The 16,855-nt window shown below is 41.2% G+C and overlaps 1 protein-coding gene across 2 annotated transcripts in view; it reads right to left on the bottom strand.

The window, feature by feature from the left end:
• The window catches only part of Abhd18 (abhydrolase domain containing 18), a 51,789-nt gene that overhangs the window by 15,593 nt on the left and 19,341 nt on the right, over window positions 1-16,855 (bottom strand). Inside the window, exons 5-7 of one of the 2 annotated variants that reach the window (XM_006987459.4) lie at window positions 2,914-2,992; window positions 2,728-2,812; window positions 5-32 (exon numbers count right to left, since the gene is read on the bottom strand). In XM_006987459.4, the coding sequence (XP_006987521.1) occupies window positions 5-32; window positions 2,728-2,812; window positions 2,914-2,992 (192 nt within the window). Of the gene's footprint in view, window positions 1-4; window positions 33-2,427; window positions 2,549-2,727; window positions 2,813-2,913; window positions 2,993-16,855 lie in introns of those variants that run through there. The other variant, XM_016005991.3, reaches the window with a different exon arrangement.

The following is a 16,855-nucleotide window of genomic DNA, read 5'->3' as shown; positions in this document are numbered from 1 at the left end:
TTACACTTGGTCCTTGGGCTTCCTGCAGCCATTTGAGAAGATAGGTCAAAGAGAAAATTTTAAAATAATTAAATATACTCATCTCAGAATATATCATTTAAGCACAACAGTTAAATTTGAATACAATACCCAAATAAATACTTCCTAGTTACTTCAAATGCTGTTTAGAAGTCCTCAGATTTTTCAGCTTAGTTATTTTTCTTTTAATTTACATAGCTTTACTGAGATCTAATCACAAACCAAGTAATTCACTTATTTGAAATATATAAGTTAATATACTAAGTATACTTACAAGGTTACACAATCTTCAATTTAGATTTAAAATGAAATTTATTAATTTAATTTTTTTCAAGACAGGGTTTCTCTGTGTTGCCCTGGCTGTCTTGGAACTCACTTTGTAGACCAGGCTGGCTTCAAACTCACAGAGATCCACCTGCCTCTGCCTCCCAAGTGCTGGGATTAAAGGTGTGCACCACTACTGCCTGGCTTATTGATAAAACTTATGTAAATGTTTATTTCAGAAATCTAGGAAATACAGAAAACTATTCAAAACTACTTTATCTACAAACATTGACACTAATATTTTTAAATTATTTCCAGTAGTTTTCCTAATGTATTGTTTTTTCCCCTCTTTTCCATTCCACATGGTTTGAGTTTGTTTCTATCTTGCTTTTGGTATTAGGGATTTACCCAGAACCTTGTGCATTTGTTCTACCACGGAAAGAACATGGTCTAATGTCCCACTTTTACACCATAAATATGTTCACAAATGATTCTCAACTTACTTAAACTTAAGAAATGCTTAATATTTACCAAATCCTATTCTAAGCTGTGCTGAGTATTTAATATTCTGTCTGACCTAAGAAAGGATTCCCACTTACAAGTGAGAAAACAAATACAAAAGGTGACTGGCAGGTTTGAGGACACAAGTGCAGAAGCAATCAACAGCACAACCAACTGTATGCACTCCAGTATTATGAACCACGCTACTCAGTAGTTTCTCTCCTATGCATTTTAATCTCTATTGTTTTATATAGTAAAGATACATAAGCATATTTTCTATGTGTAGTTTTTTTGTTTGTTGTACTATATTCTTAGAATAAATTTGGCAGACTGAAAAAAAAAATTCCCGTCAAGAGATCTGAGAGTTTATTTTTCCTTTATTTTCTCCGTTGTAGTACACAAAGGGACTGAATCCAGGAGCTCACATGCTAGGCCAACTCTATCACCAAGCTACACTTTGCTCAGATGTGAGTTGGCTGTGTGTGTGTGTGTGTGTGTGTGTGTGTGTGTGTGTGTGTGTGTGTGTACGCGCGCGCGCGCTGATTCCTGTGAAGACCAGAGGTTGACATTAACATCTTCATCAATCACTATCCACCTTGGCCAATGAGCTCCAGGAATCCATTTGACTCTGCCTCCCCAGTATGGGGGTTATGGATGAGTGCCATGAGTTCTGGGGATCTGAACTCAGGTTCTCAGTGATTGTGTGCAGGCACTTTGCTGATTGAGCTATCTCCCCAGGTAGATGTGAGATATTTTAAGACTCCTAATAGATATATTAAAATTGCTTTTGTATTGAGCTACACTGATTTTCAGTCATTTGTAGTAAGTTCCCCATTCACAGCAGCTTTTCTAATATTGTGTTTATTATTTAAGAAACACTGGGAATTGTTGGATTTTACATTTCTTTTATTACTAAAAATGTTGGGCATCATTTTTTTTTCTATGAATAGGCTGATGGCATCTTCAAAATTAAGTATTGTTCTAGACCCCCACCTTTACTATAAATGCATTTTAAAAAATGAACACTTCTTTAATAGCAAACTTTTGACTTACTAAGTAAAGCATAAAAACCTCAAGAACTAAAAGTACAATTTATCATTATTATAAATAGGATTAAAATACTATGTTAGTCTCATTATAAAGCCTAAGCTGGTTCCAACTCACAACTTTCCTGCTTCAACCTCCTGAGCACCTGGGTTAAAGTAATGTGCCACCATATATGATGCATTTTTGTTTTATTTTGTTTTGTTTTTTGTTTTTCAAGACAGGATTTCTCTGTGTAGCTTTTGGAGCCTGTCCTGGAACTCACTTTGTAGACCAAGCTGGCCTCGAACTCACAGAGATTCACCTGCCTCTGCTTCCTGAGTGCTGGGATTAAAGGTGTGCACCACCACACCTGGCCTTTAGGGTTTTTTTGTTTTGTTTTGTTTTTTGTTTTTGTTTTTCCAGGATTTTTTTTTTTTTTTTTTTTTTTTAGCTAAGATTAGCCTCAAACTCACTATCTATTCAAAGCTGGCCTTGAACTTCCATTGCTACTTTTCATTACATTTCTTTTAAAAAGGCATAAAATAATCTTTCATTCTTGCTTTTTAAATATTTTCTGACCTGATAAGTGGATTTAACTAGTTTTGAAAAGTTAGTTACCAATGGGGCTGGAGAGATGGCTCAGCATTGGAGAGCACTGGATGTTCTTCTAGGGTACCTGGGTTCAGTTCCCAATACCACTGGGCAGCTCACAACAGTCATATCAGTTCCAGGGGATCTGGCTCCCTCTTCTGGTTTCCACAAACACCAAGCACACATATGGTACACATGCAGGCAAAACACCCATACACATAAAATGAAATAAATCTTTAAGAAAAAAAGTACTACTGATTATTCTTTTGAAGAGTAAATATATAAATAATGAGATAAAGAAAATTTTAAAGTATAACAAAAGGATATAATAAGGGTTTTCTAGCAACAATGAAGCCATTCGGGCCTCCTTAATCATAGGACGAGCCATGAGAGTTCTGCGCCTCCAGTAATGCTAAGGAAAGAGATGACACACTTAGAATACAATAGGCAAGTGCTGAGGACAAGTGCTAAGGATTTTCTAGAGTTGAAGTACTATGATGTCACCAGCCTTACATGGTCTCCTGTTCCAGCCAGATGAATGCACACAGGTCTGTATCTGCTGTTCCATTCCTTAGGCACAATAAATTGGAACCTAAAAAAAAAATGAAATTTTCTTTAAAGGGCTTTTGTTGCTGGAGGGCTTCTCTCCAGGTTCCACCAAGCCCCGCAGTCCCACAATCCACGTATAAAATAATCACTCAGACGCTTATATTACTTATAAACTGTATGGCCGTGGCAGGCTTCTTGCTAACTGTTCTTTTATCTTAAATTAACCCATTTCTATAAATCTATACCTTGCCACGTGGCTGGTGGCTTACCGGTGTCTTTACATGTTGCTTGTCCTCGCGGTGGCTGCAGTGTCTCTCCCTCCTTCTTCCTGTTTCCCCAATTCTCCTCTCTCCTTATCCCACCTATACTTCCTGTCTGGTCACTGGCCATCAGTGTTTTATTTATATAGAATGATATCCACAGCAGGCTTTAGCTACAAACTATAACCCATATATAGTTACTTAATTTGTGAGAGGGTCTTGCCATTATATAACTCAGGCTGGCCTGGAACTTACTATGTAGCTCAGGCTGGCCTCAAACTTGTGGTCCTCTTACCCTAGCCTCCCAAGTGCTGGTATTAAAGGTGTGACTCATCATGCCTGGCTCTAAACTTTCAATTTAAAGAGTATTATAATTAAATTCTCTCTCTTTCTCTAAAAGGATGGGCCATTGAATTTATGTTTACTTACTTCCTTTTTTTGTGGGTGTATACGTATATGTGCAGGTGTGCCCTGATATGTCAGAGGTCAGAGAACAACTTGCAGGAGTTCTTTTCTTCTACCACATGAGTCTAGGAATTGAACTTTGTTTGTCAGCCTTAACATAAAGCGTCTCTATCCACTCAGCCATCCCAATGGCTACAAGAATATTATGAATCTACTTTCTCTTAGGAACAAAAAAGCATGAAAGCAGGAGGAAGCCTCAGGAAGTTGGGATTTGGTAGGATGGAGAATGGAATGAGAATATTGGGGGATAGAATGTGGCAAAGATACTGTGTTTATGAATGAAATTGTAAAAGGATAAGAAATTTACAATTTTTTAAAAAAGGAAGTTACTATGACACCATAAATGGGAAGGAGACAACAAGTGAACTGTAGCCATGACAAACTTTTAGCATATTTTGGACATGGACTTACTTAATGTGGTGTTGTGTTACCATCAAACAAAACTGACTGGAGATACAGCTAAGAAAGCAGATAAGCTAAGCCAAGCACCTGCTTACCATGTGCTTACCAGGTCCTAGGTTCAGTCCCAATACCATAAAATTTTTTTTTAAAGTATATTTACATACTAAACATACATATGTACACACACACACACACTTAACAAAAAACAAACAAACAAGCAAGTGAACAAAAAAAGAAACTGGAGAGATGGCTCAGCAGTTAAGAGCACTTCCTGCTTTTCCAGAGGACCACTTCAGTCCCAGCAAGCATATACTTTGGATTGGGTAGTAGACAGCTAATAAATGCCAGGAACTCCAGCTCCAGGGGATCTGAAAACCTCCTCTGGCCTCCATGGGCACCTATAAAAACATGGCATACACTCACGCAAACAAATGCATAGACACATTTAAAAATTCTTTCTAAAAGGGAAGAAACTGATCAATTGCTCTGAGGATATAGCTTGGTAGTAGGGCATTTGCTTCCCTGGCATGTGCAAGGACCCCAGGTTCAACCTTTAATACTGCAAATTAATTATTTAAGGAAGGGATCAAACAATCTGCATGCTATGTTTTCTTGTTTGTTGTTTGTTTTGAGTCAGGGTCTCTCTGTATAACCATGACTAGCCTGGAACTCATTATATAGGTCAGGCTGGCCTCTGCCTCCTGAGTACTGGGAGTAAAGGCATGAGCCACCTGTTCTGGAAGCTAGCAAAGAAGGCTTAGCAGGGAAGCCCTATATTCTATCACATGAAATAAATGGAGCTTTTCCTTCTCCCTTAGAACTCCTTTCTGAGTCTGCATGGTTCTTCGAAAATTCAAGCTTTAAATCTGTCATTGCATTGTCTGATTTCCTGAGTACAGATAGCACGGATTTAAGAGATTAAGAGGCAAGAGAGTGCTGAAGTAGCAGTAGGTGGCTCTGGTGAGGCACCCCACAGCTTTTATAAAGGACTCCTGGCACAGATAAATAGATGTGACGCCTCCTATTCCTTCCCTCTACTGATACTTTCTGTAAGTACATGTAATCATCACCTTTTTCTCTTGGTATACACATACAAGGTTGCTTATTTTCTTTTTGGCCTAACTGATCAGTGACCAGGTAGTCTGTCATCATGTTAATAGCTGACTGGTATCCCCTGCTGTGGCACTATCATAATTTTTTTTTTTTTTTTTTGGTTTTTCGAGACAGGGTTTCTCTGTGTAGCTTTGCGCCTTTCCTGGAGCTCACTTGGTAGCCCAGGCTGGCCTCGAACTCACAGAGATCCGCCTGGCTCTGCCTCCCGAGTGCTGGGATTAAAGGCGTGCGCCACACCGCCCGGCTTATCATAATTTTAAAACCAGGTATGGTAGCACATACCTATAATGCATCACTTAGGAGGCAGGAGGATCACAAGTTCAAAGCCAGTCTCAACTACATAGTGAGGGATTTTTTTTTTGTTATTATTATTATTTTCTGTTTATTTATTTATTTTTGAGACAGGGTTTTAATATGTAGCCCTGGCTGGCCTGGACTTACAGAGCCATCTGTTCTATCTCTCAAGTGCTGGGATTAAAAGTGTGTGACACTCTGACCAACACAAAGATGATTATTGTAGTTTTTAAGATTATGTGTCTGGATCCCATGGAGACCAGAGAAAGGCATCAGGTGCTCAGCAGCAGGAACTATAAGCCCCTGTGAGCCCCAATAAGGGTGCTGTGAGCTGAAATCCAGTCCTTTGCAAGAACAGCAAGAACCCTTAACTGTTGAGCCATCTAAAAGGAATTTGAGGTTGGCTCAGACTACTTTAGATCCTTGTCTCAACAGACCAAACAAAGCAAAACAAAATGTATATATGCTTAATGTTACATCTATTGATTTAGAAGTATCATTACAGATGAAGTGTAACTCGATTTTAAACCAGTAAGGAAAGGGAAAAGGAGGAGGGAGGAGGAGGAGAAGGAGGAGGAGGAAGAGGAGGAGGAGAAGGAGGAGGAGGAAGAGGAGGAGGAGGAAGAGGAGAACAACAACAACAACAGAGATTCTTCACTTCATTTGTCTCACGTATTTTTTTCAAGAAATCTTTTGAGATTTGTATGGGATTAGTCTGAGGACTACGTGCACACAGTGCTTGTGGAGTACAGAAGAAGACATCAGACCCCAGTGGAACTGGAGTTAGAGATGGTTGTAAGTCACCATATGGGTTCTGGGAAGTGAATTCAAGTCCTTTGCAAGAGCAGTCAGGGCTCTTTTTTTTTTAAAAAAAAAGAATTTTAATTTACTTATTTTTATTTTATGTGCATTGGTGTTTTGCCATGGCTGTTGGGTCCCTAGAACTGGAGTTACAGACAATTGTGAGCTGCCCGTGGGTCCTGGGAATTAAACCCAGGTCCTCTGGAAGAACAGTCAGTATTCTTAACCACTGAGCTATCTCTCCAGTCCTGCCTCATGTATTTTTTTTTTTAATCAGCCACCATCAAAGCACAAAGTCAAAGAGACAGAATCACAGGTGATGAACTAAGAGACAAGAGGGCATAGGCTTCTTCTTATGGACTGTAAATAATAACATTGCCTACTTATATGACGATGTGATCAAAGTTTAAAATCTGTACGATCTTACAAACCCAAAATTTGTGCTCCACATGGTAGTGCACACCTTTAATCCCAGCACTCAGGAGCCAGAGGCAGGTGGATCTCTCTGAGTTCAAGGCCACTCTGGTTTACATAGTGAGTTCCTTTTGAGACAGCCAGGGCTACATAATAGAGAGACCCCGTCTCAAACAAAACAAAACAAAAAACAAACAAACACCCCCACTCCAAAAAAAAAAACAAAGAAACAAAAACCAAACAAACCAGAAATTCTCTGAAAATAGTCAGGTAAAATGTATGGAAGGGTGTTTACTATTAGGTTGCTCAAATGGACAAAATATGTAATTTAAGTGTGTACCTTGGAGAATCAGAAAATTATGGTAGCGTCACAGCAAGGAATGCCAACCAGCTAATAACTGATGACAGACTACCAACTCACTGATTGGTTAGGAAAAAAATAAGCAGCCTTGTATGTGAATACCAAGGGAAAAAGATGATGATATATGTAAAACAGCAATGATCTCTTCATGTTGGAATTATTAGTACTTTTCCTTTCTATTGGCATTTTGTTATACCTTAATGCAATGACGTAAGTTACTAATACACTGCCCAACCAGATGGGTAAAGAACAGAAAACCACATGGTCAATGTATATCAGTGGGAATTCCTTTTTTGGTTTTTTGAGACAGGGTTTCTCTGTGTAGTTTTTGTGCCTGTCTTGGATCTCACTCTGTAGACCAGGCTGGCCTCGAACTCACAGAAATCCGCCTGGCTCTGCTTCCCAAGCACTGGGATTAAAGGTGTGTGCCACCACAGCCCAAAACAGTAACTTTTTAAAAAAAATTTATTTTATTTTATTTTTATCCTCATTTCTCAAGAGTTCTGGGGTAAATAAGTGTGGGGGCTGGTCCCCCACAGATGGTGCCCAAACAGGAGCAAAGAAAAAGATTAAAAAAATAACCCTAGGGCTTGGTGAAAGGATTGAAGGGGGCATTGCAAGTGTAGACATGCCAATAAGGAATTGAAAAATGAAGGCAATGGTATTTTATTCTCGGGTGTATAGGTTAGGTGGTGAGGAAATATCGCAAGGCCACAGTGTTAGATTTATCTCTATAGATCTCTGCTGTGGGATGGTTTGTATGTCAAATTGCTCTGATTGGTCAATAAATAAAACACTGATTGGCCAGTGGCCAGGCAGGAAGTAGGTGGGACAAGGAGAGAGGAGAATTCTGGGAAGCGGAAGGCCGAGGCGGAAAGACACTGCCAGCCGCAGCCATGACCAGCAGCATGTGAAGACGCCAGTAAGCCACCAGCCATGTGGCAAGGTATAGATTTATGGAAATGGATTAATTTAAGCTATAAGAACAGTTAGCAAGAAGCCTGCCACGGCCATACAGTTTGTATGCAATATAAGTCTCTGTGTTTACTTGGTTGGGTCTGAGCGGCTGTGGGACTAGTGGGTGACAAAGATTTGTCCTGACTGTGGGCAAGGCAGGAAAACTCAAGCTACAGATCTCTCTCTCTCTCTCTCTCTCTCTCTGGAAGGTAGAGTGTAGCAACATAGTGCAGGAAAAACTTAGAAGTGTAAAGTAGTGCAGAAAAGAATTTACTCATAGAATGTAGGTTTAAATAAGTCATAGATTTAGTATAAAGTGAGTTAGAGAAATGTAAGTTTAGAATATATATGCCTTAGGCTTAAGGATATGGTGAAAAAAGTAATTTAGAGTAGGTCTTCCCAACCTGGGATGCGGATGTCCATGGTGGACTGCGGACTTGGCAGTTCCAGAAACCACCAATAACAACAAGAAACAACTCCAAACACTGCCAGCTTCAGAAAGTAACAGCCAGAGGGTCTCAGAAGCTGAAACCCTCAAGGCATCAACGCCGTGAAGGTGGCAGATGCACGAGGCTCTACAAGCTTTCTACCAAAAGAAAGCCATGGTGAAAAATGAACAAGCTAAGCTACCAGAGAGGCTAACTGCAAGCAGCAGTTTGGAAAACCCTGCAGAGATGCCACACTGCAGGAAAGGTGAACATCAAGGTTCTGCGACCTTTGAGACACTACACTCCAAGAGAGGCAAACGGCGGAGAAAGCCCAGCAGTTTGCATCACCTCAGGAAAGATGAACCACAAGCAGAGCAGCAGTGAACAGCAGAGATGACAGAGTTCAGAATGCTTCTGGAGGCCGAGAGTGCTGGACAAGCAGCTGAGACATGTGGGAACTGCTGAGTGCTCCAGGCTGAACAGCCAAACTAAAACTCTACAAAAACTGCTGACTGCTATGGAGGATTCCAGACCTGGTTTGCTGAGCACTTGGACCATCAACGATGCAGGTGATTGGGTTTTCCTCCTAAAGCTGGGGTTGCTTTGGAAAGGCCACAATTTCAGCTCATGACAACTGAATGAGCCTTGAGCACTTACGGCTATGAGATGAAGCTCTCTAGGCTCGTCTGGGAGTGGGACTGGTTACAGAAGGCTATAGTCTGCAAAGCGCAGTAGTAGCTAAAGTTTCAAAGTGACTTGCTTGAACTGAAAAGTTTTGGTTGTGGTACTTCTCGTTTCTCATTACGACTCTGACAGCTATACACAGACTTAAGGGCAGCTGACAAGCCAGGCCCTGACTAAGAATGCTCAGAGGAACTTTTAGGAATGGTACCAGAACTCTTTTTGAACTTTTGAACTTAAGAAATGAAATGGACAGTAATGGTTTCATTACAATGGGACAAGTTTGAATTTGCTTATGCATATAGATTCTATCAATGGTGATGACTTATGAAATGTTTATGTAAAAATGGAACTGCTTATAGAGAAATTTAGGTTTTCTAACTAGGCTCAAGATTTAACTTAAAATATAAAGAAAAGGGATAATTAATATTCCTCAGTATATTTAATTTAAAAAATATTTTCATGCTACTTGAGTGAAATAATGTTATGTTTTGTATAGTTCTATTAAGAAATTGTTCTTGAATGGAGGTTCGTAGGAAGGTTGAAAGTAAAATTTATAATTTTGTATAGTTCTGTTTATAGTAGAATTATTATGTTAAGTTTGATGCAGTTGCATCAAGAGTTTTTTCTTTTAAAATATAAAGAGGAACCTGTTGTAGCCCACTAGGTATCCTAGTGGCTGTATCCAGCGGGACAGCATAAGAGGTTAATTGGGGGGCTGGAGAGATGGCTCAGAGGTTAAGAGCACTGACTGTTCTTCCAGAGGTCCTGAGTTCAATTCCCAGCAACCACATGGTGGCTCACAACCATCTGTAATTTAAAAAAAAAAAAAGAGGTTGATTGGACCATGGGACTGGGTACCAGGTGACTTTAACTAAGGGGGAGGTCTTTTGCTCTACCCCTTGGCATTGTTACAAACAGACCTTTGGAATAAAGTTCTGGGGCCAGTGGATAAGGATCCAGGCCCACCCTAGTCTATCCTGTGTTTTCTCTCTGTTTCTAACTTAAGTCAATTATCCCTCATTCCTCAAGAGTTCCTGGGGTAAATAAGTGTGGGGGCTGGTCCCCCACAGTGGAGAACAAAAGAGAACAGATGTATGTTTACCACTCTAGTTGGCAGTGTGAACCTGGGAGAAAGGGGCCTAAAAATGAGACAGACTGATATCTCATGCAATAGCCAACTTCATTCAGAGCATCAGACAATTTATTATCTGATGGTTAAAAGCGTCCTGAGTAAAGTATACAATCACAAGGGCAAAACTGCAGGTGGCAAAACTGCAGGTGGCAAAACCATGTTTTTCCATAGAGGAACATGAATAATAACAGCTGAAATAAACTTACTCATATCTGCTACATCTGGGAGGAGCATGGAACATTCCAAGAACAAATCAGTGTTTTGAAGAAAATGAAGTCACAAGACTCTTATCTTCTTTTCTTGGAGTTTTCTCACAAGCACCCAGAATTCTCACATGACTCTACTCCTGGACTGTGTTCCCACAGAGGTAGACATCCAACACTGATCTCTGGCCTTACGTGCAAAGACACACAAATGTGCAAAGCCATACAATGCACATACACACAATGGGGTACTATGAACCACTACACTATGAGTAATAAACATTTCAACCAAGCAAATTAAGGCATAAATATCCAAAGCCAGGAGTGGTGGTGGACACCTTTAAAATCAGCACCCTGGAAATGGTGGATGTTAGACTTCCTAGCCACTCCCTCATGACCATGCATGCGCTGTCAAGATGACTAGTCATCTCAGGGCCTTACGTCCTACACAATCCATGCACTGCATGCTCACATAACTTGCACGCAGCGTGATCTGATCACGTAATCTATGTGCGTGCATGGCATAGGTATGTAAACCCATATGCGCATGTGCAGAGGAATCTATAAAAGCAGGTCCCATTCATCCTTCCGCCCCTTATGTTCCTGCACTATCTGTTCATAGGCCAAGCACATCCTTCTGTTCCTTTCCCTTAATAAACTCTTATAATGGGCTTTGCTGTACCTCGTGGCTTTTCTTGTATAGTAAACAACAGTGCCACTTAATGAATAACATTACGTCACTTAATAAATAACATTGGTGCCAAGACAAAGCAGGCCCTCCTGGCTCTCTGTGCCCGGAACCCTGTACCGAGGTTTATGACTGCCCACTTTTCCATTTGCCTGGCTACTGGACCACGTCGCATAACACCGGCTGCTTTGATTGGTGAGTTTTCCCTTTCCAGCCAGTGTAAACAGTCCCCTGGACCCATGGGAATGACCGTAGATTTTCCAGCATCCCTCTTGTGTCCCCAGGATTGGGGGAACACTCATCCACGACCCTTATCGGCTACTGTCGGCCCCCATTGCCGGCTTTTCCTATGACTGTGGTCTGAGATATCCTTCTTGCTGTCAGACCCCTGGGGCAGGGGATTACTCAGATTGTGTGTGCCTTACCCTCATTCTCCACTTGATGAAGCACTGAATGCTGTCAGACCTCTGGGGGGTCCTCATACTAAGTATGCCCTGGCCCTCATTCTCTGGCTTGGCGAAGCATTGAATGACTTGTGCCAATCCCAAATCCTCACTTGAGCTCGGGGATGCCTGAGATTATAGTCTTGGATCACATTTTTTTCTCTCTCTCTCTGCTACAGCCATGGGAAATAAGGCTTCCTCCTACTAGTCCCACTCCTCCTCTGAGAAATGGCCTAAATATCCCTTAGAAAACAATACAAAATGGCCACCTAATGGCTCCTTAGACCCTGATATTTTACAGGAATGATCTAACTCTTCCAGCGAACAGGCTAATGGAAAGAGTTGCCTTATAGCCAAGCCTTTTTTTTTTTAACCTCAGCTCCAAACCCTGCCTTCTTGATTCCTTCTCTCCTGCCCATGTGCTCCTAGCTATGCAACCTGAACCTGAGGAATCTCTGACTACCGCTCCGGACCCTGCACATGAGCCTCCGCCTATCCGACCTCCTGCTCCCGCTCCTCAGCAGTCTGCCCCTTTGCCTCCTCCTCTAGCCCCCTCCTCCTCTCCAAATTCAGGATGCTCCAACCACCTGACTCTGGCTCCCACCTTCAATCCTCCTGTCACTCATTCTCTAGCTGCTCTGAGGAGCATAGAGGAGTTGGGAGCGGGCTAGGACACATGCAGATAAAATTCATCAAACTAATGCTGCCCATCCACCCCAGGCCGAGGCGGTTCCCAGTAATTCAAGATAAGGAAGAAAATCTGTCTCATTTCTTAGAATGGCTTAGGCTTACAAAGGATCTCTTACAATATACTAGCCTACATCCTGAGAGCCCAGAGGGCAGACAGCTCTTCACGACCCACGTTGTCTTATAGAGCTCCCCTGACATCAGGGCTAAACTTAAGTGTCTGGAGAGAGGGCCTCACAGGCAGCATTTAAGGCGCACCATGAGAGAGATGAGAAAGCCCATAAACAGAACTGCCAAATGCTGGCACATGCTATCCGACCGGCACCCGAAGGCCTCCAGGTCCTTTTTTTTAATTTTTTTTTATTTTTATTTATTACATATACAATGTTCTGCCTGTATGTATGTCTGCACACCAGAAGAGGGCATCAGATCTCATTACAGATGGTTGTGAGCCACCATGTGGTTGCTGGGAATTGAACTCAGGACCTCTGGAAGAATAGCCAGTGCTCTTAACCGCTGAGCCATCTCTCCAGCCCCTCCAGGTCCTTTTTTTAATTGTGGTAGAGAAGGCCACTGGGCTCGTGCATGTCCTGTCCCATGCGGGCCACCATCTGGGCCTGGTCTGAAGTGCCACTGAGAGGGACACTGGTCAGCTGACTGCCCCCGTGCACCTTGTGGCATGGGGACATCAAACAAAGCCCACCCTCCAGTCAATCTCTTAGGCTTGGCCATGGGCGAAGATTGAAGGTGCCATCTCTCACAGGGAACCCAGGACAGCCATTATAGTATCAGGGCGATCCATTTCCTTCCTTTTGGACACTGGAGCCACTTACTCAATCCTGAGGGTGTTTTGGGGTCCCACTGCTCCTCATTTCCCTATTGTCAGGGTAGGGGAACAGCCTTACCTATGTCACCAGACTCTACCTCTTAATTGTATTTTCAGGGGAATCCCTCTCACCCACACATTTTTAGTTGTGCCAACCTGCCCTGTGCCCCTAATGGGGAGAGATTTTCTAGCTAAGGTAGGAGCTTTTATTTCGTTTGCTCCCCCCATTTGCCTCACTCCAGACTCGTCAGCAGTACCTCTCCTCCTCCTAGCCACTCAACCTACCAGCTCTAGCATTTCCTTTCCCTTGCCAGCCTCTCAGGTGGACCCCAAAGTCTGGGACACCCAGAACCCTTCTATTGCTAGATACCATCCCCCTAGTATTATCATCCAGTTTCTACTCAGCTAATTGTTATAGAACCACCATAGAGTCGGAGGCCAAGGACCATCAAGTATACTCAGGCAGTAAGGAATAGTAACAGTCCAGAGGTATTTACACCCCCAGACTCAAAAGGGTCTGGACTCGGCAAAAAACAGACTTTAATATAACAATCTATTACTGTTAAATGCCCTCAGCAATTGATCACCTATGTCTCCTGGATGCTAAACTACTAAAGAAAACAGGAGCCTTGAGGTTTGCCTTAGATAAGGCTTATCTCAGGCGATATTAAAAGCATGTTCCAGATTTCTCTCTCTCTCTTGCTAAGACTAACCAATAAAATTCTGATAGCAGATCATTTGGCTTAAAAGGGCTTATTGGGAAATGTTATCATTTATACTATTTTCTACAGAGAAAATATTTTACTGTTTAAAATAACCCTGGACTTTTAAATTATAACCTGTTTTTATGTTCAAGCTGTTTGTGTATTATTTCTCCTGCAGTTGTCCATAAAATGTTTTTACATTTAAAAAAGGAAAAATACTATAGAATTGTATTACATGAAATATACAGAATATACAAATTCATAGAGACAGAAAGATTAGATGTTATCTCAAGATAGAGAAGAAAGGAATATAGAGTAATAATTTACTAAGTACATAATCTCTGTTTTGTGTGATGGAAAAACCCCACAAATGGGCAATAGTATTAGGACATAATATCATGAGTGTAATAAATCAATACAATTAGTGTAATTAATATCATAAATATAATTATTGAATGAAAAAAATTCTGATAGCAGAGTACTAAACATTATAATATCATGGCTACCAGCTCAAAATTTTGAATTTCCTGTGGCTACTTCTTTTTTTTTTTCTTTTGTGGCTACTTCTTTGGCACAGCCATATCTGAATGGAATGACTCATGTCATAAAGCCAGCACAGCTGTTTGACAAAGATCCAGCAAAGCTGAGCCACATGATGGCTGCCATGTCACCTTTGGTTTTCATCTTCACCTGTTACATACTTGGGGCACTTTTAATATTTGTACAATTTGAGGATATTAGATTGATGGAAAGTTCCTTATGAATCATTTATGCCTTCTCCCAGGAATGCTGCTTCTAAGCTTATCCAAGAAAGTCCTGAACATACTATTCCCCCACACACACTTTGAGGGAGATATCCTTATCTACTTGAAGGTCTTCCTTATGCCTTGGAGGTCGTGACACATAAAGAAGCCAGAGGTCTCTTCATGGGGCTATTAGACATTCTTGAAACATCTCTCCCTGCACTTACACTGGAACAAGATATTCAAAACAAAGTAAATTTAAAAAAGGTCAACAAGATCCGGTGGGCTAGAGGAGTTGGCCACAGTTCAGATTACAAGCCTCTTCCCACTGTACACTCAGACAATTACATGGCATACAACTCTGCCCTATATAGAGACATACTGATGAGTAAAGTATGGAGTAGAAAGATGATAAAAGTATGAGGTGTTAGGACCTCCCTCTCTCAGAAGTTAGCTCATGCAGAGCCACTATAATGTCATATGACCAAGGAACAACAGAATGCCAAGATTAGACATATAGACAAATTCTATGAAAATATAAATGTGAACATTGATTATATTATGTCAGAATTTGAATAATAACTACAGCAGCTTTAGCTTGTGGATTTTTCCTGGGCACTCTGACCACTAAGAGTTAATAATACACTGCTTGAGACATGACAAACTGCCCAGAGTGGTTGAAGATTTTGTTTTGGTTTAGTGTCCTTGAAGCAACCCAAACAACCAGCCTGAGCACAGGCTATCATATGCCTCTAGATTCTCAAAAATTGGGTCATGGGGTTAATGAGTAAAAATGATAACTCTGTTTATTAATGATGTCAAAACTTGAGGGGAAATGATTGGAATGATAACTCTGTTCTGTCATAATTTATTAATGATGTCTAAAAGATGAACAAAAGTAAGTGAAACACATGTCAAAACCAAAAATGATGTGATCTATGTTTGGAACACCATGAATATATCCCTGCTAACTAAATTCTGTATAAATAAAGAAACACTCTGGCTCCTAGTCAGTCAGGCTGCAAGATTCTCCCGACCACCATGGCCTGGCTCATTTCCTTCTCCTGCCTCCTTACACCCTCTGCAGGACCCACCCACCACAGGGAATGGCTCCCAGCACTTCTTCATGCTTAAAAATTCTCCTGAGCTCCAGAACAAGCTTGAATCTACCTAGTCAGATCCACTCCATATAAGTATAATTCAAACTTTCCTGGTCCCAGGACCCCTTCCCTCACCCTGGGACCCCTGGAGGAACCCATTCAAGGTAAAATTTTTTCTAAACTCCCTCTTCTGCCTCGTCAGCACTTTGTCAGACTAAAACAGTCACAGAGCCTGAAGCAGTGGAAGATGATGGATGATTCCCGAAGCAGCAGAGAATAATCCACTACCTCAGAATGTCTGGCTACCTCAAAAGCCCCCTTCCTTAACTCCAAAAGTTAACCGACGCCCAACGAGTCAGCTGGAAGCAGTTTTGGGAGACACGCCATTCCTGTTCACCCACCATTTTTTATAAGAACAAAGAGTCTGGAATGTTAGAATTCCTAGGCACTCCCCAATGACCATGCATATGCTGGCAAGATGCTTAGTCATCCCAGGGCCTTACATCCTACATAATCTGTGCACTGTGTGATCACATAACTTGCGTGCAGCATGATCTGATGACATAATCTATATGCATTTGCGGCGTAGCTACAAAAGCCCATATTTGCAAGTGTGGGAGGAATCTATAAAAGCGGGTCCCTCTCATCCCTCTGCCCTCTCTTCCTGCATGATCTTTCCATAGGCCTAAGCACCCCCTTCTGTTCCCTTCCCTTAATAAACTCTTATGGTGGGCTTTGTTGTACCTCATGGCTTTTCTCGAACAATAAACAGCACAGCTTAATAAATAACAGTGGCCACCTTTAAAATCAGCACCCTGGATGTGGTGGGAACCTTTAAAATCAGCACCCTGGATGCAGTAGGATTATGAATTCCAGGCCAGTCAGGGTCACTTGGGAAGACTGTCTCAAACAATCCAGAAAGCCAAGTGTTAATAATGAACTGATATTTTAGAATACCTACTTAGATTTACAACTCATATGCTAATTATAAACTACCCTAAGGAACTATAAGCCTACATAGTCTAAATTATTGGTACTATTTAATTTCTTCACTTAAAGATACCCTTTTTTTTCTATTATAGAAAGTGTATATGCCCATTGAAAATTTAGGCAAGTGCTCTACCATTGAGCTACAATCACAGCCAGAATCACAGAAAATATTTTTGAGATTTAATTAATTAATTAATTTTTTTTTCTTTTT

The sequence above is a fragment of the Peromyscus maniculatus genome, chromosome 6 (assembly GCF_049852395.1).
Source record: "Peromyscus maniculatus bairdii isolate BWxNUB_F1_BW_parent chromosome 6, HU_Pman_BW_mat_3.1, whole genome shotgun sequence".
NCBI classification, from domain to species: domain Eukaryota; kingdom Metazoa; phylum Chordata; class Mammalia; order Rodentia; family Cricetidae; genus Peromyscus; species Peromyscus maniculatus.
The sequence above is the reverse complement of the archived record's forward strand: the minus strand, read 5'-3'. Positions and strand labels throughout refer to the sequence as shown.